The sequence below is a fragment of the Mycteria americana genome, chromosome 2 (genome assembly GCF_035582795.1).
Source record: "Mycteria americana isolate JAX WOST 10 ecotype Jacksonville Zoo and Gardens chromosome 2, USCA_MyAme_1.0, whole genome shotgun sequence".
Classification (NCBI taxonomy): Eukaryota; Metazoa; Chordata; class Aves; order Ciconiiformes; family Ciconiidae; genus Mycteria; species Mycteria americana.
The window spans coordinates 107,974,048-107,999,924 of record NC_134366.1 but is presented as its reverse complement, the minus strand read 5'-3'; the positions used below and the strand labels follow the sequence as shown (position 1 = coordinate 107,999,924).

The following is a 25,877-nucleotide window of genomic DNA, read 5'->3' as shown; positions in this document are numbered from 1 at the left end:
CTGGTAAAGCATGATTTGTTCTTACATACATCCCACCTTGCTCCTGATTACCTGCTTGTCCCTTATGTGTTCAGAAATTAATTCCAAGCCAAGAGGCCGCATGATCTTTCCAAGGACTGAGCCAAGAGGCTCATCAGCCTGAAATTCCCCAGATTGTCTTCAAGATAACTTAATAACAGTCTTTCTCCAGTCACACAGAACCTCCTGGAGTCACCATGTTTTTTTCACGTATGACAAACAATGGCCTCACTTTCACGAGACAACTTTTTCAGCCTCTCTGCATACCCATCTGGGCCACAGATTTCACTACGTTCAGCTGATCAGATTCTTCACTTGCTAAATTTAAAGAGGCTTTTCTTTACATAAGATCTTTTTTGTCCTTCTGGAACGTCTAGATTTCTACTGACTTTATCCACAGCCTCAAGCAAGCACAACTGAGGTGTTTAAGTGAATTTAAAGTAGAATTTAAGTAGAAGTGAATTTACAGTAACAGAATTTAAAGTAGAATTCAAGTTTAAGTGAATTTAAGTAGAAGAAATCTATAGCTTAGGTTGCCCCTGCAGCTCTTACAATTTGGGCCTTCTTGGGCATAAGTAACTACAAATAAAGTCAACTGAATAAGGTATCAAATGATCTTGTTCAAACATTATAATACTTCCACGTATCTCCTGCTACACTTTAGTATCTCTAAAAATTACACTTGCTTGTTTTCCACAACCTTAGTACACAGGTAGCATATAGAAGGAGAAAGATCAATCACAGGATTATTGTATGCAACTGCCTGGTTGAATTTTACATTAAAAAAAAAAATCCTATTAGTTGCTAAGTGCACCAATTTTTGTTTTGTACAAATACACCTCTTCCCTCTTTTACCATTCCCTCAGGTAATCCAATTCTTCTGGTTTATTTCTCATTTCATCTGTTCAGGTAATGCTTCTGAACTATATGTCACCAGAAAGTTTCTATTGGCACGCTCCTGCTTTGTGTGCCGGTCACTAACAATAATATGAAGTTTAGCTCCAGGTGAGCTCTGATGAACTGTATTAGCAGACTCTCCAGTTTTACGACTCCCACTGTTGTCACCTACGTACTGCATCCCACTGTACACGTTCCTATTCTTTAAGTGAGATGCCATCTTTTATACCAAATCCAGATTGCATTACCTGCCTTTAAAGGTAATAGTCAAAAGTTCTTACTATCTGCATTTTCACACACCAGTTCTCTCAAGTCTCTGGAATAAAATTTACCTAATCCTTCTCTTTTGCATTAATTTGACAGCATTCAACTCAATTTTGTTTACAGCACTGTTGTTTCCATATCTGAGGACTCTGGCCATCCCTTGTGTTTGACATGAATTACACTAATCTTTATTGAAAAATGTGACATGATATTATTTATATTGAAGGACAAGCTAAATTCATCCTAATTTCAGACTCACTTCTTCCCTTATTCTATAGTGTGATGGTTAAGAAGCTTTTGCTATTTTCACATTCTGTGAAAAAAATAATTCAGCTTGACGTTTAGGAATTGCTATTTCTAACCTGCTTGTCAGAAAAACAGGAATTAAACCAGTCTGCTTATCAATTCCTTTTTTCCTATTCTCTGTAAGTGCTGTTTACCATAAACACTCCCTAAAGCTGGTCAGGAAACAGCAAAAAACTTGGACAACCTCTTCCCTCGCCTAAGACAAATCTTCATTTGTATTTATGACCTGATTCTCCAGACCTTCTTCCCCATTCCAATCAATTGGCCTGTTTATACTTCAGGAAACTTTACTAATTAGGTTTTTTCCTTCCTTTAAACGTCTTTGGTGCTGAGCTTTAAAACTTGACCACATCCATTATAGATCTGCTTTTATTTATCCTTTCTAGCTCAAACTGAACAATCTTATAGACAAATCCTATCTTTTGTGGGCTACAATTTCTATGACACCCTGGCTTATCAAATCAAGTATCATTTATAAACCAAAAGCATTTCATCAGCTTACTACTAAAGTGATGATTACATGAAAGAAGCTGCTGAGTGTAAATCAAGAAGTTCAAAGTAGGTCTTTGAAGGTGTCAACAAGAGTAGCATAACGATGATAAAAATTATTTAATTTTCAAAAGACCTGACAAAGTCCTTCACCAAAAACTTTTTAAGGAAACTTAGTATCCATGACATAAGAGGGAAGGGCCTTGCATAGACAGCTTGTGTTTAATGGTAGGAAAATCCTGGAGGAGAGACAACTGAAGTGGGTCAGTCAGAGGTAGGCTCAACAGAAGACTCAAATCACTTAACATGAAAATGGTGGATGGGAATAAAACGTTTGCTTTCCCTTCCCACAGAAGAAGTGGGTGCTGGTATCAAATGAAGCTAGGAGGAGTCAGGATCAAAAGAAACAAAAGGACACTGGTCTTCAGACCGCTGAGCTTTGTCAGTCCTTGCCAGAGGATGCTGCAGTTGCTCTTGATTTCGACCGGTCCAAGGAATGACCAGAAAAACTCATGGAAAAAACATCCACTGAGTGATACTAATACAGAGAAGTTCTGCACAGTGAGGAAGTACAGGCTTCAAATGGTTGGAAGCTTAGAATACCACAGAAAAGTAATTCTTGCCTTCTTCCTAGAGCATCTCACACAGGTCAGTGTTGAAGGCAGGCTGTGAGGCTAAATAGCCTTTTAAGTCTCTACCAGTATATATATGCATATGTGCATGTATACACACACACACTGTATATGCATACATACACACAATGACTACACATATGTCTGTAGCGATTGGGGTGAAGATAACCAACATCAAGACCAAAATATTAACTCTGAATCTTGTAATAAATCAATCAAGTTTTCTTTCACAGGGCAACAATAGGCCAAAAGCTCCTACCTAGCCATTGAATCAAATACACCTAAAAAATAAACAGCTTCACTTCAATGTTCTTGGAAAATGTTCCAACATGAATTCTGCTCCTCTTAGACTGCTCTTGACAAGCTTCTGAGAAAAATTAAAAAAATGAGAGCAGTCACAGGAGGGCTGAAGGAGCTATGACGTCAAACTGAATGGAATAACATGAATGTTATCCAGGATCTATACTGCACAGTCCACATCTTGAAGAAATGAAAAAAACCACTTGTTTCTAAAGGAAAGAAATGGATCAGTACAGTACACAAACACTATGTCGTCTTAAAATGTCTTTTCAGACATAAGTGCAATTATCCTTTTTGCAAAGAATTTTTGAGATTTCATTCTTGTTACTAAAAATGTCACAATTCAATGTAGAAGACTAAGAGGGACAGCAGGAAAACTACTGCTATTTGTGATATCTAAAGATAGAAAGTTAAAGCTTTCTAGATAGTCAGATGGTCACATGAAACTGGATGAGATGCTCAAGACTTTCAGGTAAGCACAGAAAACAGTGGTTACATAACCTTGGGGAAATTAGTCAGTATTAAAAAGATCTCTTTTTCACTCTGGGTGAAAAGAGGAGGAAAATGGGATATTCCCTAGCCTTTTTCCTGTCTTTCAAATTGCCTATACTTTTTATAGGGTAGTGTTAGATATTTCTGGCTGTAGACCTAATTACATGTACTCAGGCATTACCACAGTAAAAGATTTAACAAAGCAAAGGAGTTGCAGAAGAGAACAATTTTCCCAAAGCTTGACTCTGCTAGTGGACACAGTACTTCTGGGGACCCTGGTCTGATTTTTACCTAGTAGCAGAAACAGGTATCACAGGTATGATGTTATATCCCTTTGCAGTTCTCAAACAAGGTAGGATTAATGCAGCTTGATCTGTGTTTAAGGATTTTACATAGCTGGAACCAGATGACTTGGCTGAAAAATACCTTCTGGAAAAGTTAAGACTTTGGAGACAATTTGGACAGATCTTATGATGAAAAAGTGTAATAACAGCAATATAGAGAATAATCTCCCCTTACTTGAAGAAAGTCAGATATTTAACAGATGCATGAAACTGGGAACCCAAAAGGACAAGAATATTTTCTTAAACCTAGTCTCTGTAGAACCAAACACCCAAAACAATAGAAGAATACTTTTCTTAAAAGAAATTAAGTACAAAAGGGTACACGCACTACCAAAACCACCAAAGGTACTAAGTCACAAGTCCATGACCTCAGGCTGAAGTAATGGAAATGCTCCATGGCTATAGCTGCACAATCTTGACACATCTAATGACTACCACACAGTCAGTAACAATGAGCTTGCAGCAATGTACTTCAAGTTAAATTTTAAATCATTGAGATCTATCTAGTCTTACGTTAAGAAAAAAAGACAACTAAGCTAATACACATCTCAATATCATAACTCACAGAGAACCTAAACTTTCAAATTTCAGTGACACAGTGCCAAAATAGATTCAGAATGAAGTTTTATAACATCTACATAGAAATTCAGTATTGTAACTTTTGAAATAAATATGCTATGTTGAAATGAGAAAGAATATATAAATGTTTTTTACCTGATTCTTTGAGTCCTCAAATCTTCTTTTTGGTAAACTCGGCTAAAAAATTTCAAAAGCAATGTACGAACAGGAAAGAGGAGATTCCTTTGCTGGTATAGTGTATATACTGCTTTTATCAAGGGTTCTGTTGCCACTAGAAAGAAAATATATAAAAACCTGAAGTAGTGCTGCTTAATAGTCTGATTTTGTACATACACACACATATACACAGAAGAGCTATAATCTGTATATGCAACTATCTACATTTAACTCCACAGGGAAGTACTAAAATGTTTTAAAACAACTACTGGATGGATTTCTAAACCATTGAAACAATACCTTCTTGTGTAGCTTGTGAGAGTGTCACACAAACAAATAGAGACTACATGTAAGTGAAAACTTCAGACCTTCCTGGAGACAAGACAGTGCACAGGCTGCAACATAGCTGAGAACCAATAAAGTCCTGCTTTCCACTGTTATCTTCCACATCCTTTTCCCCTAGTGTAGTAACCTCACACCGATCTTCTCTTTTACTGCTCACCTATGCTCACCCAAACCTCACTGTCACAGTGCCTTCAGCTCTCTCTATACTATCCCTTTCTCCCTGCCACACACACCAGCCTTATCAGCTCTCCATGTCTTTGAACGAGCTGGCTCCAAATCACATTTGCTGACTAACCAGAAAATACATACCTTGAGAGGCCACTGGCAAGCCACTACAAAGAGAACTGCTAAACTCGCACTGCAGCTTTTTCTTCTCCGAAGCTCTCATCAGCTATATGTTATCACCAGACTTAACGCAATGTATGAAAGTTCTACCCTTATGTCAAAGTTGGCTAAAACCAGCCAGCAAGGGCAGAAGTTATTATAGTAGATTGAGAAACAGACCAAACAGTAATGGAAACCAGATTAAACCACTGGATGTAAATATTAGCAAAGCATGGAAAAAAAAAAAAAATCATACAAATCTCTGAATTCAGAGAAGACAAGCCTGGAAAGAATGGGGAAGCACCTGAAAAGTTAAAAGATACATGAAAGGTATGAGCCTTGACTCAACTTGCCTCAGAAGAGCTTGGCATCCCAATTAATTCGTTTCTGTCAATACACACTTAAGTAGCAGCAATCATTTCATTATCTTCATAAACCAAGACTGGGAAACCTTTGCTTTTCCATTCAGGTACACAGAGCAGTCTTAGTAAGTTATGTATTCAAAAACAGATATAATTTTGTGTTCCACACTGAACAGAGCTACTTCTGCCCACAGAGACAAGAATGCTCCATACTAAAAATGATTCCAGATCCAGTCAGGGGCTGGTCTTCATCAGCAAAACTCTTATCAGGGAACTTTTTTAAGTTACCACGTAGGGATTCTCACTAAAAGACACACTACAGAAAGCCCCTGAAATGGCATGGTGTGACGGATGCACTCGACCCCTTAACCAAACTAGCAGTAGTTTGGTACAGGCTCCAAAGGAGCTTAAGGCCTAAGCCATGACCAGGCCAAGAACTCCTCTGGTTTCAATGTGTTCTCTGAAAACCCACAAAGAAGCTGAGTGACGCCGTGAGCATCGATGCATATGAGCTTGGAACACCGATTGTGTGACTGACACATGAATAGCGGGTGGCTTTTCCAAGACTCATTTATCAAGGAACAAAGTTAGTTGTGGGTCAAGGAGTTTCATGCATACCTTTCCCATTGCACGTCACTTGACTATGAGCCAACCACTTTATTCCATAAATATGACAGCCTAAGGGAGCCTTCTTTGAGCTCTGCCTGCTAGGCAGCATGGCGGTGATCTCCCCTTGAGCTGGGACACCTCTCAAGGTTGCTCCTCGAGGCAGAGACCTTTTACCAACAGCAGATCTTTGGTAAGCGACCAATATCGCGCATAACCTTTTAGTATGGTAACTTTGATTTGTGCCTTGGTAACTTTGAATCATTGTTCAAATGATTGTGCCGTACAGTAACAGTGAACCTTGCCATCGAATTTTGTTAAGTCATGCTTTTACATCATATTAAAACCACTTTTGCTAATAGCTTTGATGGTGATTCTTTAAGCGATCTAAATCACTCATTTGCAACACACAGTCATATTCAAGCATAATGCAGGGAGCCATTGAGAAGTTGAAATCTAACATATTTGTCAACAGAAAAATACATCAAACATTAGAATGGATTTTAGCGAAGATAGATTATTCAGTTCTTTTCATTGCATCAGGAGCATCAACTTATTCAATTCACATACTCTTCAGGTGAAGATTCATCTTGGACAGCGTTTCTTAAACGGAACGCTTGCTTATTCTTAACTGAATAACAATTATACTTCTATCTAGTTTTTAGCTAATTCATGAACTGTTAACTGAACAAATATAATAAGAAATAAATATTCTTAGTGTGTAGAATGTTCAGCCACCTTACAATAACTCTCTATGGCAAATTTAGTACAGCAGGCTCTACTATTTGATTGCTTCATATGAACAAGACACGTTTAAAAAACAGAAGCAATTTAAAAATGTATTCTTAAAAATTAGTACTTAAAAGGTCCACACTATACAGACTTCCAAAATGCAGCCAAAGTCCTCATTATTTTTAATGTATTTCAGTTTTAATTGGCACATGGCAAGCCTCCTTCTGAAGTGACTGAGTGTGCTCTCTTCGTTACTTGAAGAAAATTTATCAAACACACAACTAGCAGGCAAGCTGCTGCTGAAGTCATACCTGAGAGATGCAAGAAAGGAGCTGACCACCTACTTACAGAAAGCAAATCCAGAGTCTGATCTTAAACAACGGAGAGAAATCTTCACACATCACAGCTCAAAGCTCTTCTAGACATCCACAAAAAAAAGGTGCATTTCACCCTAGCATAAACAGCTACTCAAAATAGGCAACCATGAAAAATGCAACTGCAAAGATACCACCATGCTTTTGTGGCATAACGTGCAGGAGGTTGACTATGGTCTCATTTAATCTCTCGTTCATTAGCTCTTTGTTTTTTCTATCTAAATTTCCCCTCTTGATTTCCATTGATTTCCATTTTCTAAAAAAATTTTCATTGTAACAGTTCATTTTTTCTTTTGCATTGTCTTCTTTAGAAGACATAACCATCCAGGCCCTTAACCTCAATGTCAGATAGGTTTTAAATAAATCAGTTATATTTTTGGTATGTACCATCTTTTGCAGTATCATCTGACACAATAAAGCTCAGGATTTCTACGGCACCATAAAAAAAAAAGTTCAAGGAAGGAAACTTTTCTTCTTCCACAGAATCACATAATGGTTGAGGTGGGAATGGACCTCTGGAGGTCATCCAGTCCAACACCCCGGCTGAAGCAGGATCAGCTAGATCTGGCTGTCCAGGACCACGTCCAGACAGCTTCTGAGTATCTCCAAGGATGGAGACTCTACAACCTCTCTGGGCAACCTGTGCCACTGCTCAGTTACACTCACAGTGAAAAAGGGTGTTCCTGATGTTCAGACAGCATCTCCCGTGTTTCAGTTTGTGCCCGTTGCCTCTTGTCCTGTCACTGGACACCACTGAAAAGAGTCCTGGCTCCCTCTTCTTTGCACTCTCCCTTCAGGTATTCACATACATTGATGAGATGCCCCCTGAGCCTTCTCTTCTCCAGGCCAAACAGTCCCAGCTCTCTCAGCCTTTCCTCATAGGAGAGATGCTCCAGTGCATTCATCATCTTTGTGGCCCTTCGTTGGACTCTCTCCAGTATGTCCATGTCTCTCGTGTTGGGGAGCCCAAAACTGGACAGTACTCCAAGTGTGGCCTCGCCAGAGCAGAACAGATGGGAAAGATCAGCTCCCTCAACCTGCTGTCAACACTCCTCCTAATGCAGCCCAGGACACCGCTGGCCTTCTTTGCTGCAAGGACCCATTCCTGGATCACGTTCAACTTGGTGTCCACCAGGACCCCCTGGTCCTTTTCAAGTCAAGCTGCTTTCCAGCTGGTCAGCCCCCCAGCATGTACAGATGCATGGGGTTGCTTCTCCCCAGGTGCAGGACTTTGCACTTCTTGTTGAACTGTCAGCCCATTCCTCCAGCATGTTGAGGCTGTATTTCCTCTACAGCTAGTAAATGAATTTTAATCTGACATCTAGTCAGGCTTTTAGTACTGCACAAGGATTATCTTGAAGGGATGAGATAAATTGTCCACACAAACAGATACAGATTCCTGAAGTAAAGAACTTCCTACTTGCAGTGAAATTCCTGAACCTCTACAAGGTCAGCAGACAAGATCCATACATATTAATCTTTTGGAATTTCACTTAAACTTTTTTTAAGCCTATTTATTTTCTGCATTCCTGAGGAAAATTATTGTACTAAAATAGCCACTTTGGTTAGAAAAACACCAGCCATTATCCACTATCTGGTAAAAGTTTGGTAGACAAAGGAAAAATCAATGTTTCATTACAAGGAAAAGCACAAAGTATCTGATTTAACAGTCTAACAATAGTTTGGAAACTACTTCCATGAGTAGCAACTCTTCTGCCTTAGCTCAACTGGTGAACAGGCACATCTCTGACTGTGGACTATTATTTGCCTTCAAGAGGAAGCTAAATTTGGAGTGCAGATAGGAATGATTACTTATTATCTTTGTCATCAGGGACATAGGAATAGACAGATTCCTAATTAAAATGGATTTGGAAGGAGATGCAACTAACTGCCAAAATATATTTGAGGGACATTTGACATCTTTTAATCTCACAACACTGACAATGAAACCTGCTGCTAAGGGCAAAGCATTTTCTATAAACTCTACTTGGCTGCGTGGCTGTGGAATTCACTACCAGACTGGTAAGACACAATAGACCCCTGCCACCTTCAGACTTACTGAAAAATTCTTTTCTTAAAGTCCTACATCAATCACTTAACAGACATGTCAACCAAGGTCACATATGGAACACAACCAAGTAGTACTTGAAAAGCAAAAAAAAAAAAAAAGCCAAGCCAAAATACTGTACTGGTCCTGCAAGTCACAACTGGAAATAATGTTTTCTCTTGGAAAAGGATTCAAATCAAGCACATTGGAAAATATTCTACAGCAGCTTCCATCAGAACTATCTTGGCATTTCACATCATTACAGGTCTAGAATGGTCATCTGACAGTACTTAAAGGAGTCTACCAGCTATATTAATCATTTTAAATAAGGATTGGAATATCAATATATCATGCATCTCTATATCCTAGTAATTATTTTTTTAATGAAGAAAACTCATCTTTCCATTTACAAGAATATCTTAAGAATTCAAAACAGAAAACAGATACACAAATATACTAATACTTTGCATATCAACAGTATAAATCTAACAGCATTCCTAAAAATCAAGCAGCTTTCAATGCTACACGCAAGAATATGACCATGAAATTCGATTTACCTCTACAGACAAAATACATTATGATGTAACAACTGAGGATATAAGATGAAGTGACCTGAAAATGCTAACTCAAGCTCTTTGTCACTGCATAATTCTGCTTTTTAGAAACTACTCATATCTTACCTTTGTTTTGCTGTATTTGCATTAGTCTCCAAGTCACACCAAGCAATCTGTTCACCTGCTTGCTATTCAGTTTGCTGCCGTCCTGAAGAGTATCTGTGACAAATTTCCTTATCATGTCCAGCCAACCAGAATCCATCTGAAGTGTTGAAGTGCTTGCTAGTGAAACCATTATGTCACACAACGTTAAGTTCAGTAAAAGATGGTCTACGCTGTTTGAGGATGTCATACAATACTTGTTGCTAAGGGGGAGGGCGGAAAAAAGAAAAGAGAGAGAGAGATTTAAAAAAAATATGTTGTGCCTTTTAATATACGTTACTTTGGTAGAAATTATACTATGTAGAAAAAAAATTTTAAGTGTTAAAGTTTTAAAGCCAATACGCATTTCAAAAGTCTTCATATTTGACATCTGGATACTTGAAAATTTTTGTTCTGCCACCAAAATGTTTATTTTTCATATTTATAGTGGCAGCAACAACCAAAGCTCTAAATTTTATCTCTATGGCTGGTTTCTCCTGTTCGACATTTTTACTCTAGCCTAGCAGCACTTTCAGGTGACTGAAATCAGTAAAGGAAGACTAAAAAAAAAAAAATTAATCCTTAGTTTCAGTCTCTTCTGTGTTTCTTCTGTGAGGAATCACATGGATTTTGTCATTATCACACAATGACAAAAAGCACCATGAACAGCACAGAGAAATCCATTTATGTACTTTTTTTTCCAAACTCATGTGGAATCAGAAACACATTTTTCACCATCACAATAGTCTGCAGGACCACCCTGTTGCCCTTACAGAGGTTTGAAAGGCAAAATTAAGGGTTATCAAGAAAGGAATCAAGGGTATTGCAGCTTGACATATAATGCTAGAACTTCTCTACTTGCTGATTAGTCACTCACAGTATACAAAAGAAAAAAATCACAGCATTTACCTACAGAAAGCTGCACAATATGAATGCCTACATTCAGAACACAAAGTAGAGCTGTGAAAACGAAGTAAGAAAAAGCACTTTAACCTGCGCTAACATAAGTGTAGTCACCCTTCAGTTCATAGCCAACCATTACGATATCAGCAAATAAAACTCAACCTGTGGACATCACATGGCATAAATGCTAATAACTTTTTCATGTTCAGAATATGTAGATACTAAGCACTATTAGTAGGACTGTGGTAAATTCCTGCAACATTTTGCAAACTGGAGAAGGAACAAAGCGTCAAAATGCCGTGCAACATTTCCAAATGCAGGCCTTTAACCCAACATATTGGTAAGCAAGGAAAACAAAAGCAACTATTTTTATTTTCATGTCTTGAATTAACAGTCAAAATAAAGACACAAAAAAGAGTTTCACAGATTATTTCTCCTGCATGTATCTAACAATATATTTATTTTGAAGTGCAAGAATGGGGCAAAACTTAGTAGCAGAGTGAAGAAGGATCAACAGAAGTATGGTTAGTCAGGGTGTCATCTATAAGACAAGACAAGCATCTATAAACTACTAATTCTGAGATTTTCAGTTTCAAGGAAGGGTGTTCAGGTCAAAACCTGGAAAAGCAAAACACCTTTTGGCTTTATAAACTTAATGGGTAAGAATTAGCTGAAATGAAAGCATTTAATGAAGAGCTATGCTGTACCTCTGATCTATGTGCCCTTACAGGAAGAGAAAATGCAACAGTCAAAACATGAAATAGGATTTCAGCCTCAAGTATACCTGCACCATAGTAGACCCTTACCGTAAAAAGAGCTGCTTCTACTACTACAGCTCAATCTGCAGTGGCACAGTTTGCAAGCAATTGAAACCAAGATAGACACCGGCTGATACCCACTGTTCATACACCCATGTTTTATATGGACTGCAATGGCGCAGAATGACTCTAGAACAGACTTTGCATGAATATAGTCTCACATCTGGGAGCCGAGAGGGGTGACAACCTGCTACTGGCTTGTACCAGAACAAAAGTGGTACACCCACTCTGCCAGATCAATAGTGAAGAAACATGTGAGTGTTTGACTTCTCCTGCTCCAGTACTGCTTTGCCATACAGGACAGGCACAATGTGTCTCATCTCCCCTCCTAGCTGTATTTATCCAGCCCTGTAATACAACTATAGAAGAGTAGATGTGGGTGAAAAAAATGTTTTAACTATGCCTTGATGTAATTCAGCAGTCAACTGAAGAAAACATGCAGAAATATGAAACTAGTCAGACTAACACAAATCACCATTTAGTAATATACAAATTCCACATCAAGCATTCAATAAAATAATTTCTTTAAGACAGCATTTTAATTTCTACTGGAGATTATTCAGATGATTTCCTATACAATACTTTTACAAAGAACAATCAAAACTTCTCAATTCAAAGCAATGCTGCCTTCCTATAAAAACTTCTCTACAGACCTTCATGGAACACACAGTAAGAAGTCTTCTTTTCCAACATTAAAAACTCAATACTGCTTAAAGCAGATGACTTGCATTGTCTCACTTATCTCACAAAATTAAAAGCTGTAACATGACACTGATTTTATTCTTACCCTTTGTATGAATCTTTCTTTTTGTGCTTTACTGTTTCTTGTAAAGAATAAGGAAAATGACGCATGAAGTGGTGCTTGAAATCAACAAGGTAATTCATTCGAAGCCATAGCTCCTGTTAAGGAAAACAGATGACAGACAGAAAACATGGTAGTATGTGAAATACATCGATGCAATCATCTTCCAAAATCCATTATTGGAATCAATGAAAAACGGGAACTTTAGCTTCTGTTTGCAAGTTTTCATATGTATTTACTTTCAGCCATAAATGTGAAGTCCTGTGCATGAACCTGAAGGTCCACAAACAAGGGAGTAAAATTGTAAGTCAAGGTTGAGCAACAATGTTTAATCCAAACTGGACCAGTATATTTTCTTAGCACGTATTAATGTGGGTAAATGCAATATTAAACAAAGTGAGTTATAGATGCAAATTGAAAGTGCTTTTGTATCAATTTATCAGGGTACTTAAAATCAGTGAACTCTGATTTACTTGCAGTGACTGTCCTGAGTTTTCCATTAAGACGTATTCTGACACTGCCTTCATCTTTCCCTATCATTAGTGTACTTGTAGTTCAAAGTCCACTGACACAAAACGTTTTCCAGTAGAAAGGCCATCCTTACAGAAAAAGGATTTTTTTCAATATTTAAAAATAATTTTACTTTGTGGGTTAGCAGACACTCACAGTCACCATTCCATCAACTGTCCAGCAGAACTCATCACAAAAAAAGCCTGCACTGCTATCAAATTGGTCAGGCAGAATAATCTTTTTGATATTCAAGTATTAAGAACAGAGAATGACATTAAACTACTTCAAAAGATCAATCGGTTTCCACTAGGTGTATTCATAGTGGTTTTCCAAAGTGTCTCTAATAAACACTTTGGCTTGTAAGCCCAAGGGCTATTAAATAAGAAAACCTTCCATTTCCAAACTGAGCCATTTGAATGCATTTCATATATAAAGGTGACTATAAAGGAAAACTAAGATAAACAGTTATCTTACCTAAAATACAACATGCTCAAAAAAAAAAAGTTGTATGGACATCAGATTTTTTTTCCCCCAAAAAAACATCCTAAGGTTGTTATTTTCCCCCAAAACATCCTATAATGCAACTGCAGGTACCTAGAACAGCTACATCTTGATACAGGAGCACTACTTTCATGTGACCAAAATGCAGGCACCCTGTGGCTAAGGGCAGCAGCTCTACAGTACCTAAAGAAAAAGGCTAGGGGCACCAGGCTGCCACAGGTATTTACCTGGCCAACAGCCCACTTTCTGCCTGCTTCCAAGAGGCCTTCTAGAAAAGACGAAAGGGGAACAGTGTGTTTTTTTCAGACACACTGAATCCATCCCTCAGGCTGTGAATGCTGGATAACTCTGATCTAATGGAATGATTCCACAAATGATTTCCAATAATAATTCTATGTGTATATTTTTGTTTAGCAAATGGAACTACAGTCCTATACCCAGGTAAAACAGCTGTCAAGACAATCCTTCCAACTACTCTCAATAGGCAAAATGGAAAAAGAGAAGAGTGTTCTTTTTCCAGTTTGCAAAATCTTTGGAAGAACAGCAAAAGCTACAAAAAACAGCAATTCATTTGTCAAAGACAGACAAAATAATTAGGGCAAAAAAACTTCAAGGATATTTTCCAAAATTCCTATTGAGGTTTTGATTCGATGTCTTGTGATACTACCAATCATGACACAACATAGGCTGTACCAAGCAATTACAGGATCTCATACCACCGTTATTCCCAATTTTCCAAGAGTTTAGGGTTTGTTCATTTCCAACCCCCACCCCCGTAAAATTTTTCGGCACATAAAAACAAGGAACAAACAACTCCATTCTAAACTTTGTTCAAATTTATATTCTAGAGGTTATCTGGGAGACAAAACCTCTTCTCCAATACCAGTTTCAGTTTCAAAAGCTTTTGTGCTGCAGTCTGTCAAAAAGGATTCCTGGAGACTATCAGTGAACTCATTGCTCAGTTCAAGAGATTCTTTTCTAGAGCAAGAGACTTGACAAAAATCCAAACTCGAATTCTACTCAAAACTTAGGCTTTTTCTCTCTCTTAATAAAATATTTCCACTACTTTCAATCACCAAATCACTAGTTTCCAATCAAAACAAAATGAACTATCATTATTATGCCACAGATCTCTTCTCCCTTACCATTTTGTATGTTTCATCATGTCGCTTTGTGAGTTTCCACAATAAATGTATTATACTAAGCACTTGCTGCATAAGCTGCTGAGATTCTGATTCCAAAAGGTTTCCAAGAATGGGAGCTGATTGTGCAGGAGATGCTTCAATCCAGCACTCAATCAGTAATGGAATTATTATCTCAATAAAACCTTTTAAGTTTTCAGCTGAGGACAGGCCTTTTTCTGCACTGTCCATTACGCTTGCCACAGACCTAAACAGAAGCAAACAAAAAAAAAAAAAGAAAAAGAAAAAAGATAAAGATCACACCTTTAAAAACAGATTAGAGCAATATCACTTTCCTGCTTTCTGAATAACAGGAAAAATTACATTTTAATACATTAAATGTTTGCTTGCTTTCTTGCTAGATATTTCAGTAAAAAAGGGAGTTCAAACCATCTACAACAAACCTGCTCCCGAGTCTCCCTGCAAGTTTGTGTGCTTCTGTAACAACTTCTTAGATTTCAGTATTTCTTTCCCCATTGTTATATGTAAAGTCTATAAAGTGGAGAAATATGATTTGCATTATCGTATCACCTTCAAGCAACAGATAAGAATTCACTGTACTCGGCACAACAAAATAAAAAAGCTTTACATTTTAAGCTCCTTGAAGCAAAATAATGAAACTGACTACAAAGTATTGTCAAATGCATGAGGTTTATTACAGTTAAAACCATCTCCAGCTATAACAAACATAATGGTTGTTCATATTAATAGCAAAAAAAAAAATTCTGCAAAAATATAACTTTGGTTCCCACCTGAAGTTTAACTATAATGCTCTGGAGAGCAACTAGTTGGAAAATTATTAAAATTATCTGATAATTAAGTTAAACAAAAATTATCAAAAAATGAAGAGATGTAGTTTAAATTAAAAGAACCTCTCCCAGAAAGCAAGAAAACCAAGTACTTTTCCCCCTCGCCCTTACAACACACTTCGTTTGTGTTTCAAAAGGTATTATCAGCACAAATGACCAAATCCTGCTCCCCGATAAATTCAGGCAACTTGCACCCATTTCAAAAAGGTTCCTTAAAGAAAGAAACCCCTGAATAACTCCTGCTAATTTTAAACAATACAGAAGCTTCTGAAAGGGTTTCCAAATAACAAGAGCCCTTACAAAAAAAAAAAAAAAAAAAAGGTGAAAAGCAACAATAATTTCAACTGATGATCCCTGATGTTGTTTTCCATGATGATTTTGTTTTCCAAGTCACAGCAGAAAATTCCCATCATAATTCTAACTTCCTAATACATATAACATTGGTACACTGAACCTCCTGTTAAAATCCTTTCCATTGCAGTGGTGTTCTCCAAGTGATTTTTCTTTACATATACACCCAAAATAGGATCTGAAAAACTATTTGCTTTCTTTTCACAGATAGGTCGGAAATTCTGTTTACAAATTTTAACTTCATATTGGATTTAAGAGGTAAAGCAGTTTTTCCTGGTCATCCTGTCATTTCCACATTATCCAATTAGTTATATCCTTCTATGAAGCTACATTTCTCATGCTGTTGCAATAATCTAGAATATGCACATAACAAAAAATTTTATTCTGTCATTTCTCTCTGGTTGAAACTGGTATCTCAAGAAAATTACTAAACCAAAACAAACCCAGGTATTAACAAACTGTAAAAGGAGCAGGGAGAAGACACCTGCAAAGGAATAAAGAGAAAGTGTAAGACAAATGCAGGCTCTTTTTCAATGAAGGCAAGATGGGAGAGAGAATTTAGATCTTCAGCACAAAATAAAATGGACAAATGGAAACATAACTGGTCATAAGAAAAAAAATATTAGTTTTATTTTTTAGTACCTACTACAACTACTGGACATCTTAAAATTTTATAAAGCTTAGCATTAACTGCAGCAACCAATGTATGCAGTCAATGTAATTTGGCTTATTTGTCCCTTTTTTGTTGCTCTGTGTCCCTTCTATGCCACAGACACTGCAGTAAAGACACCAGTTTCTTTCAGACTATAAAGAGTTTATGGTGAATGGTTTCAACTTAGACATTCAACTCTCAGTCAACTAAAGACACAACAGACAAATCCCATCTTCCAGTTATAACCACAATGCATTCTAAAGCGTCACTGGATAAGCCAGTTGATACCAAGACCATAACCTCACTGAAAAAGTTAGGTTGTCCTGTAAATGCTATGCCATGACAGGACTACACACTCAGCTGAGATTCTGAAATATCAGTAATCGGCTGAAATAGTTCTGAAGTAGTAGTCTTCAATCATTTCTCTGAAAATAATACCTGATATTACAGCAGAGCTCTGGAATTCAAGCAATCTATTTCTGGAACACACACAAAAAAATCTCTCCATTAAACAGTGAACAGTGCATGAAACCCGAGAAGTTGGCAACACACACCTGAAGATTCCCTACAAAAGTATATTAACGCACCCACCCAACTATTTCAGTACTTTTCTGAAACAAGGGATGGAAAAAGAAAGAAGAATCCATGCCAAAAGGGATACTCCACCCAGCTGCCGAAAGCATTTGGGCAAGAATACTTAACATAGCTTTCATGTACCCCTGCAAAAGCAGCCCCCATCTCTCAAGATAAGACTCCTCCAAATATTCAAGGTTAACAACAAATGGGGTAAATAAAATCAGATTGCCCGTAACAGATGATGACACAGTATTACTATAATCTGTCCAGTATGCATTTGATTAGTGCAATATCCTTAGCAATACAGGTTCACTGGAACTGGGAGGGTCTGATGTCAGTTGAAGTGTTAATCTTTTTGACCCATATCTGTTACCACTATTCTTTAATGGTAACAAACGCTACAAACATATTACCATCATACCGGTATGAAATACTATTGAGGGTAGCTGCAAGGTATTTGTATACCCCTTAAGCTGTCATTTTTCTTTAAAATGCCAGTATTTTTATAAAGCAGGACCAAACAAAAGAAAACTGTGTAGCATATCTGCCATTTGACAGTAAGAGGACAACAAAAATTCAGCAAAGGGAAGTCAAGGAAGCGTAAAAGAAACAGAAAATAAGGAAACAACTTTCTGCTGCTTAAAATCGGAAAAGTCATTGGAAGTTAATACGTTTTTATGGCTCACAGTCTAAGCCAGGTTACTGTCCTCCTTTTTTGTGTGCGCTGCCAATTGCAGCAAAGAAACACTCAGTACACGAAGTGAACTGTATTTTCCATTTCTAACTGATGCACAGGTCGCACCATATACATATTCATTCAGTATGCTTTGTCTTCCATTTCGGTCTCTCAAATCTTCACTTTTCTCTGCAGCTTCATTTTGTCCTTTCTCAGCAGAAACACAAGCTCTACCATTTCTCTTCAGCATCACTTCCAGTCCAAAAAAAGATCATATACCTTGGTATCACCACATTTAAGTTGTGAAGGCTTTCCATTTCTCCACATCTGAAATGAGTTTGATACAAAAAGCAGCAGTCAGCACATAAGGCAGAAGATGTATTCTAATAATCTCCTAATTCACTGTAATCTTTAATTCACACACAGTAGGAAGACCTAGCACACAACAGAAAACAATAAAGTCTTATGATTTGCACTGTTGAACCATCCAGCATTCCAAGCTCAGAATCTACACTTTTTACTAAACATTAATACTGCAAACTGATTCTGAAAATCCCTTTCCGTAATCACTAGGTTATCAATGAGGTGACATCCCTACCTGATGAATTTGCAAGATTAAAAAGATACAGGAACTTTAAAAATTTAGTGTACTAGTAGTGGTGTTTGGAAGCCCACTTTAAGGAACAAAGTTGAAACTTACTTGCAGTATTAGTGATGAGACCATCAATACATACACACCGCAATTAGTTACTTATGGTTTGGTCAACTCATTACCTATAGTTAGGACTTGACTATTTGTGCATTCACTTCTTTAAACAAAAACAGACACACTGAGGTTTTGGAAGTACTCAAGGAGCATTACAGATGTTTTGCACCTCTTATTAGAAGTAGTTTCTGTCCTTGCAGTAATGGCCACAGCAGAGGCCTGGGAATGGCTTTAAAAGGCCACAATTGGGATCGGAAGAGACAGAATTAAACATCTTCAGATTACTAGAAAAGATTTCAGTGGTAAATACAAAAGCCACCACAGTAACTTCCACTCTTAGAATTTCACGCATATCCAGTAAAACAAATTGTAATGGCCCTTTGTGCAAAATGAATATACCAAAAATATGCATAAATGCAATAAAATGAGAACATTTTAGTACCTTCTCACAGATGCCCCTTCTCTTTCCATTCTTCTGTTCTGCTGCCATCAGCTTGCTTTGCCAATCTCGCCTTGGATTCTAGCAACAATGTTTCCTGCCATTCTTCTGGCTCCTCCTCATGCTTGCAAACGCCTTTTTGAAAGTATTTATAACCACAAGTGGATCACGATGTTTCACCAAAATCTAGCTCCTCAGAAAAGCGGAATCCAATTCAGGTGACACCAAATGTAAAGTTTATTTTCCTAGACCTTGGATATAATGCATCTTCAGCTATTACAGGGCATGGTATATCACACACTGCATATCATTCAGGGCACAATACAAGAATCCTCTGATATATGGTGGTCCACAACTGTATGCTTCTGACTGCAGAGATGAAGTCCATAGGACTGTTTTGTGCTCAGCACTGAACCCTTCTCCCTGCCTCAAGTGGGCTTCACCAGTCTAGTTTCCAACTAAAGTTTTACCTGCAGCAGATACTGTTAGTCATGACTGAACTCTTATGCTATATTAACAACCACTTTTATGAGAATAAGCTGCACATCTTACTTAGCTTAATATAAATTTCCTATACCTACCACACGTAATACGCTATCTACCGGAGGAAGCCTAGGAGAGTGGGAATGGAATGGTCATTTGTGTGTCTCCACAGCAGAGGTGGAAAACACCTGCTAATTCAGGCCAATACCTGTGGTATTAAAAGAGAAACCTGTCCTTCTGCACTTCATTCATTCAAAGATACGAGACGGACATAGCAATGGATTAGGCAGTGGGCTTTATACTTTTTTCTGCCACTGACCTCCTAGATGAATTTGGTATAACTGCTTTATACCCCTTATTCAGTCTCCCCCAGCAGCAAAACAAGGATTGTGGTTTCTCTTCAAACCACCTTGATATCTATGGATTAGAAGTGCTGTGTAACAGCTAAACAGTTTCCGTTTTTCAAGTCGTCATTCCAGGTCTCCTACCAGCAGGTATGTAACATCTGTAGTAATGCATATACATGAGGATGCCAATGTTTAAAAGGTACCATAAAGTGGGGTGGGAGGTTCCCCTCTAGTTTGAGGAGTGGGTGAGTCAGAAAGCAGGAAGATAAAGAAAGATGGTTAGTTACTTCTCCCTTAACTTCAGCTCACGTCTATTCAGAGTACTAGTAAAAAACACACAAACCTTTCTGTGACCAAGCACACTACGCTTTCTTCCATATTCATCTTGTCTCAGACAAGACATCTTTTATCCATAGTGAAGATATAAACCAGTAAATTGATTAAAAGTATCTAGAATCGGAAACTCAGCAGAACATCATATAGCCAGACACATCTTATCATGCCGTCCTTTTTAAAAGGAGCTATATTCAAAGAAAATAAACTCCTAAACTTATCATAGACTCTTGAAGGTAAAAGCACAAAATTATCACAGTATAAGAAAAGCTTACATTTAAATTAAAGAAATTTGCCTGCTTGCCCCCAGGTCTATTTGATCTCCTGCAACAACCTGTAGTTGTCAGTTCACATTCCAAAAAAAACCGCTAGAGTTGGTCTTCTGAAATTATTATGAATAGCATAAAATAAAGCTTTTATTTGATAATGGGAAAGTTCATGCTATATGCATAGTATGGTTACCTGCTGAGTACTCCCATATTTTCAAGCCACTGCAGTAAGACTGCACATTACACTAAATGCCCTAAAATATAGCTAAGGGACAATCCCACAATAAAAATTAAATAGTTGTCTTCAACAGCAACAAACCACAGTTTAACACTGTAATCATACAGTTGACATTAATTCCCAAATTAGTTAATGTTTTCTCACCTCAGTCTAAATGATGAGTTGATCTTTGGTCGTAAGCCACCATTTTCAAACAGTTGTATATGTTGCTGATTATTCGCATGGGCCTTCCAATTTATACATACTGGGTTCCTCCCAGAATGAGGGCTATCCTTTTGTTCTTGAAGCCCTTCATCCTCTATTTCACTGGAACCATCTACCACTGCTTGGAGAAACTTCTTGAGCCTGGTAAGTACATTCAACCTCCACTGCTGAGAAGTTACTCTGCGATTTGGGTTAACAGAGAGCATCCAGGAAAGTTTCTCTCTGCTTTTCAGTCTTTTTGACAGTTGCTGGTGAGAAATAAGCTCTACAAAATTCTTCAACAATATACTGCTGCGGTCTGTGAGAAGAGCTGGGTACGCTTCCAATAAAACGTCCAAGACTTTCAATGAATCTTCCTGAATCCCCTCACTGATATGAGTCATGGCACTGGAGAGATGGGCACTTACCAAAGGAAAAAATGGAGCAATCTGTTCTGCTCTTATTTTTGAAGCCAAGAATTGCAGTAGGTGAACAGCTGCTCCTCTGACACCAGAATCTTTGTCTGTAAACACAGCTGCCACCTCACTTATTATATTTGAAAGGTGCGCATCAATTACAAATGGATACTGAGACAGGAGATCTTTGAGCCCAAGAAGTGCGTTATGCTTAACCCCAGGACTATAGTGATGCATCTGTGAAAGCAGATCCTAAAAGGAAAGAAACATATATACTTGCTATCATTATTACTTTAAGCTCTTTAAACTTCCCCACCTACTTCTAGCACATTTTTCTTAAACACTCAAAAATACAGAATCTATTCGCATGATATACTGCTGTTCATAGCAGCATAATAAGTTCAGAACAAATATATTAGTTTAAAGCATAACAATGAACAAATCATCAAAATTCAATGACAGGAAAAACAAGATACCATAACTTGTCCTTCAGGTAATTAGATAATCCTCATTCTTAAGTTTATGCACAACCCTACTGACTTAACAGAGGGATGACCAAAAATAAGTCCTCTCACACTTGTTCTCAAAAGTAGAACTACGACATCTCAGTCTCAACAGCTTTCTTCAGTTTAAGGACAGAGCTGCAAGAGATAGAAGATGACGCAAAGGAAGGAAAGCAGAACCACCACCCAAAGAAATACAAAATTTTTTGAAAACATCATTTCAGGAAGTCTACTTTTTAAAACCCTGTCCTTAAGTTATGATCCAAGACTTTCAAAAACCAAATGTTAATCCTAGATACTTAAAATCAGTGTGCAACTTTGGTTTTTGCACTGCTGAAAACCTTTCCCTTGGGTTATATGTTAGTCCAGCAATTTATTAAATTAATGGGTCAGCTTATTGTCAAGGACAGAGAGACTGTATTCAGATACTCTGCTGGGTTTTTTTTGAGTTGTGGTTTGTTGGGGGTTTTTTTTGAAATAAATAATTTTTCCTCTAAACTCTGGTAAACATAGTAAACCTAGATAAGTGACAAGTAATTTTCCATCATTTCAGAATATAATGTCACAGTATACCTTTATGTTAAGTTTTCTATTCTGTGTAGGAAGCACTCCATCTTCTTTAAGCTGCTCAGGAATTTGTATGGCCTTTGTTTTGAAGGTAGTATCAGTTGCATTCTCTAGTTTAGGCTTTTTTTTCCCAACTTTTAATTTCACTTTCTGGAAATCTTCTTGATGTTTCCTTTTTTTAGTCATTCTGATTCTCTGCAAAAAGATATTCAGAATTTTAATTTTATTAAATACACTACAAACAAATATTTTTTTCCACCAAAGAGCAGCAATCTCCTAACAAAGGCTACTGTTTTTATGCTTTTTTCCTATGCATAAACTAGTGTCCGCTCCTGAGACAAGAAGCTAGGCTAAACAGACATGCAGACTGATACGGTACAGCTGTTCTTCTAGTGTCCAGAAAACATCCTGCTGCTCCTTTGGTTGCTTTTGCTCTGAAAACTGCTTTATTGAAAAAGATCACTTAAGTATCTGCATCTTCCACTGCTTTATCAGATGAAGTTGTTGGGTTTGTTTTGTTTTTAAAAGTTCCTGCCAATAAAGCAACTTTTTACATACTTGACCCTTGTCCAGTCAGAAGAGCTCAGTGAACTGTTTCATTTAATTTGTACATTGTTTACCAACTCAATCATTAATAGCATACAGTCTGCACAGGTAAAATCATGGGTTTAATCAGGCCTTCACTGATAACAGCAGCATACAAGAATCTAAGAAAACATCCACTACACACTGAAGAGTCCAGTCTGTGCATTTAAAACTGATAACTAGAAAGAATGAGGGGAAAAAACAAGGTTAAATGGGCTCACATAAAGTAAAGAGACTGAAAAATTAAGCCAGATTTAATAAGGCATAAGAAATAAGGTAGCATGAGTAGCTACACTTAGAAGTAAAGTCATATAGACATATTAGAAGAGACATAAAATAACCAAAACAAATTAAAACCTACACTTCAGTTTCTGAATGACCTTTTGGCTTTGATATATCTGTACTGATAAAAACACTCTTAATTCTACCAGATTAAAAAAACCAAAACCCACCCACCCCCCCAAAAAAAAACCCAAACCAACAAACACTACACCATGGGTTCCTTTATTTTATCTTCCTTCCCTCGATCTCCATACTTCTAAATTCATTCATAACAAAACTCCAGAAGCTGATGTCACAACACTGAACATCACATACAAATTGTGCCTAGATTTCTGTTAATTAAGACCATGAATCCATGGTCTGATGACTCCTAGAAGTGGTTGTAGAAATTACTTACAATTTAAAAGGAGGAAGGGGGAGACAAGCACAAAGCCATTATGACGTTGAGGTTTAACATCTCACAACTTTCTGATAATAACAGGTAACGTATAGAGCTGGAAATTGGAATACTTCCAGATCTCGCTGTACACAATATAAAGTCCATGCTGTCAGGTACATAAACTTTTTATTTCTTCTCTCTTTCAAGCTACTCTTTGGTTAACTAGGTTTTGTACATACTTAATATCTGAACTATACAAAAAAGTGGAGAACACAGTGTTCAAATTCTAAAGACCAAACTAACTAAAAAAAGACAAAAAAAACAATACAGCTGACTAAACCCAGAAATTTCTAAATAAAATATCCAAACAATGATTCTTTTATGGTGGATATGATCATCGTTCACTCTAGAAAATAGAATTCTACAGCTAATTTTCCCAATGGACTTCAAACAGTAAATTTGTGCTGTATTACAGTATTTCATATACACATCATCAGGATAATCATTAAGGAACATTCTAAATCCAATTGTCTTTTTCTATTCTTTTAAAACAATTTAAACAACTGATTATACGAACATTTGACTACAACTTAGTTTCTGCTTTTCCCATGCTAGCTTAAAACAGCTATCTGCAAGACCACTTCAACTGAAGTGTAAATTTAGCATAAGCAATCTATTAACTGAAAAGGCTTTAAAAAAGCTTGGGGTTTGGTGCTGAAATAAAAAGGTCCTTTAGTGTCCAAGTATAACAATGGTTTTAGAAGCTTTTGATTTTTACCATATGCATCTTTTAGAAAAGAATTACAACAAGATTTTTACTACTTGATTGCAAAACATACAGAAATAGCTAGAAGCTTTTGACACGAATACTATTTCCACTTGCAAAGCTTGCTTTAATGGAGATATTTAGGAAGCCTCACTCTACGAGATGAAACATTTGGCTTCCAATTAGCATCAAAAAATTCACAATACAGGTGCATACACACCTGAACAAAGTCAATTAAGTTATTTTGAAGGAGAAGGCTTAGAAAATGTACTTTCTCCTACTAACACAAAGCAGCACAGTTTATCTTGCACTGCATATTTTAGAAATAGTTTATTGGAAATCTAAACATACCCGCTTCCAATTCATGTGTACCACACTAAATCAGAGCTAAAACGGTTACAAAACCAAAGCCATGAAAACACCACAGTGTCTACGTAGTAAGACATTAAGCAAAACTGTATACAGCTTATGAAGTTATGCAAATATTTTAATGAAACTTCTCACTGAAACAACTGTTTGCTTTTTGACTTCAACCATATTTTCAATTGGCCCTCCTCCAAGAGGAGTAAACTAAGTGCACCTAACAGTTCCTGCACGAATACAGTTGTACAATCCAAAACATTAAAATAACCTCAAATCAATACTAAATTCCCTTAACATAAAGCTGCACGCAGCACTTTTCAGAAGCTACTTCAAGTATCACTCAGCCATCCTTGCATTAGGCTTAGGGAAACAGAGTGGAACCGAAAGAAGCGACTGTTTCACCTGTAAGTTACTGCCTTGCAGTTTTGAGGCAGTATCCTCAGGGAATCTTGCCACCAGCATATTTCCAAGCTCAAGCCATCAGGAAAACCCTGAGAAACCAGAAGGCAGAGTACATGCCCTAACTCCTCTCATCTGATAAAGACTTCCACCTGGACGAGCTCTTTCCCACCAAAGGGCAATACTCACTCGCAATTAACTTCCTGGGGCTCCCGCGCCGGCGAGCATATCCCCGGTCACCACAAAACCCCAAAACCCACGACCCCGCCGCGCCGCGAACGCCATACCCCAAAGCCAAAGGCGCTGCTGAAGCGGAGGCGGCGGCTCCTCCCGCAGGTCTAGGCCGTTAAGCAACCTTCCTCACCGTCCCGGGACATCTTCCGGCTTCTTCCCGAAGAGCCGCTCCGCTCTACTCGCTCTACGAAGCGTTTAAATAAGGCGCGTTAGTGCCCGCCCGGTGCCAGGGCTCCCGGCGGGGAGGCCGCGAGTTCGGCTCCCGGGAGCCCCCGCAGCCGCGCCGGGGACGAGCTGGGGCTCCACCAGCGGCGGGCGAGGCGAGGCGAGGCGGGAGCAGCGGCTGAGGGAAGCCGCCGGGCGAGCGGCGGCACGCAACCCCGGGGGAGGTGGGGCAAGGGTGGCGGGCGCCGCCCGCGGCCGGGGGAGCCGAGGCCGCCGCTTTCCCGGGACCGGCACGCCCGCGGCTGTGCTCACGCTTTCCCGCCGCCCTGCGCAGGAGCGTGCGGGAAGGGGGTGGGTCACACAAAAGGCGGCCGTTAGCGCAGGGCGGGCAGGGCGAGCCCGTCGGCCCCCGGCCGCGCCCGCGGGCAGAGCCGCGCCGGTCGCCTCCCCCTCCCGCGCGGCAACGGCGCCGCCGAGCC

At 38.3% G+C, this 25,877-nt stretch overlaps 1 protein-coding gene across 2 annotated transcripts in view; it reads right to left on the bottom strand.

The window, feature by feature from the left end:
• The window catches only part of TEX10 (testis expressed 10), a 61,926-nt gene extending 36,049 nt beyond the window's left edge, over window positions 1–25,877 (bottom strand). Inside the window, exons 1-7 of one of the 2 annotated variants that reach the window (XM_075494229.1) lie at window positions 25,280–25,877; window positions 22,232–22,412; window positions 20,701–21,407; window positions 14,642–14,885; window positions 12,471–12,583; window positions 9,948–10,186; window positions 4,457–4,592 (exon numbers count right to left, since the gene is read on the bottom strand). In XM_075494229.1, coding sequence (XP_075350344.1) covers window positions 4,457–4,592; window positions 9,948–10,186; window positions 12,471–12,583; window positions 14,642–14,885; window positions 20,701–21,407; window positions 22,232–22,412; window positions 25,280–25,284 — 1,625 coding nt within the window. In that variant the 5' untranslated portion in view covers window positions 25,285–25,877. The remainder of the gene's footprint in view (window positions 1–4,456; window positions 4,593–9,947; window positions 10,187–12,470; window positions 12,584–14,641; window positions 14,886–20,700; window positions 21,408–22,231; window positions 22,413–25,279) is intronic. The other variant, XM_075494228.1, reaches the window with a different exon arrangement.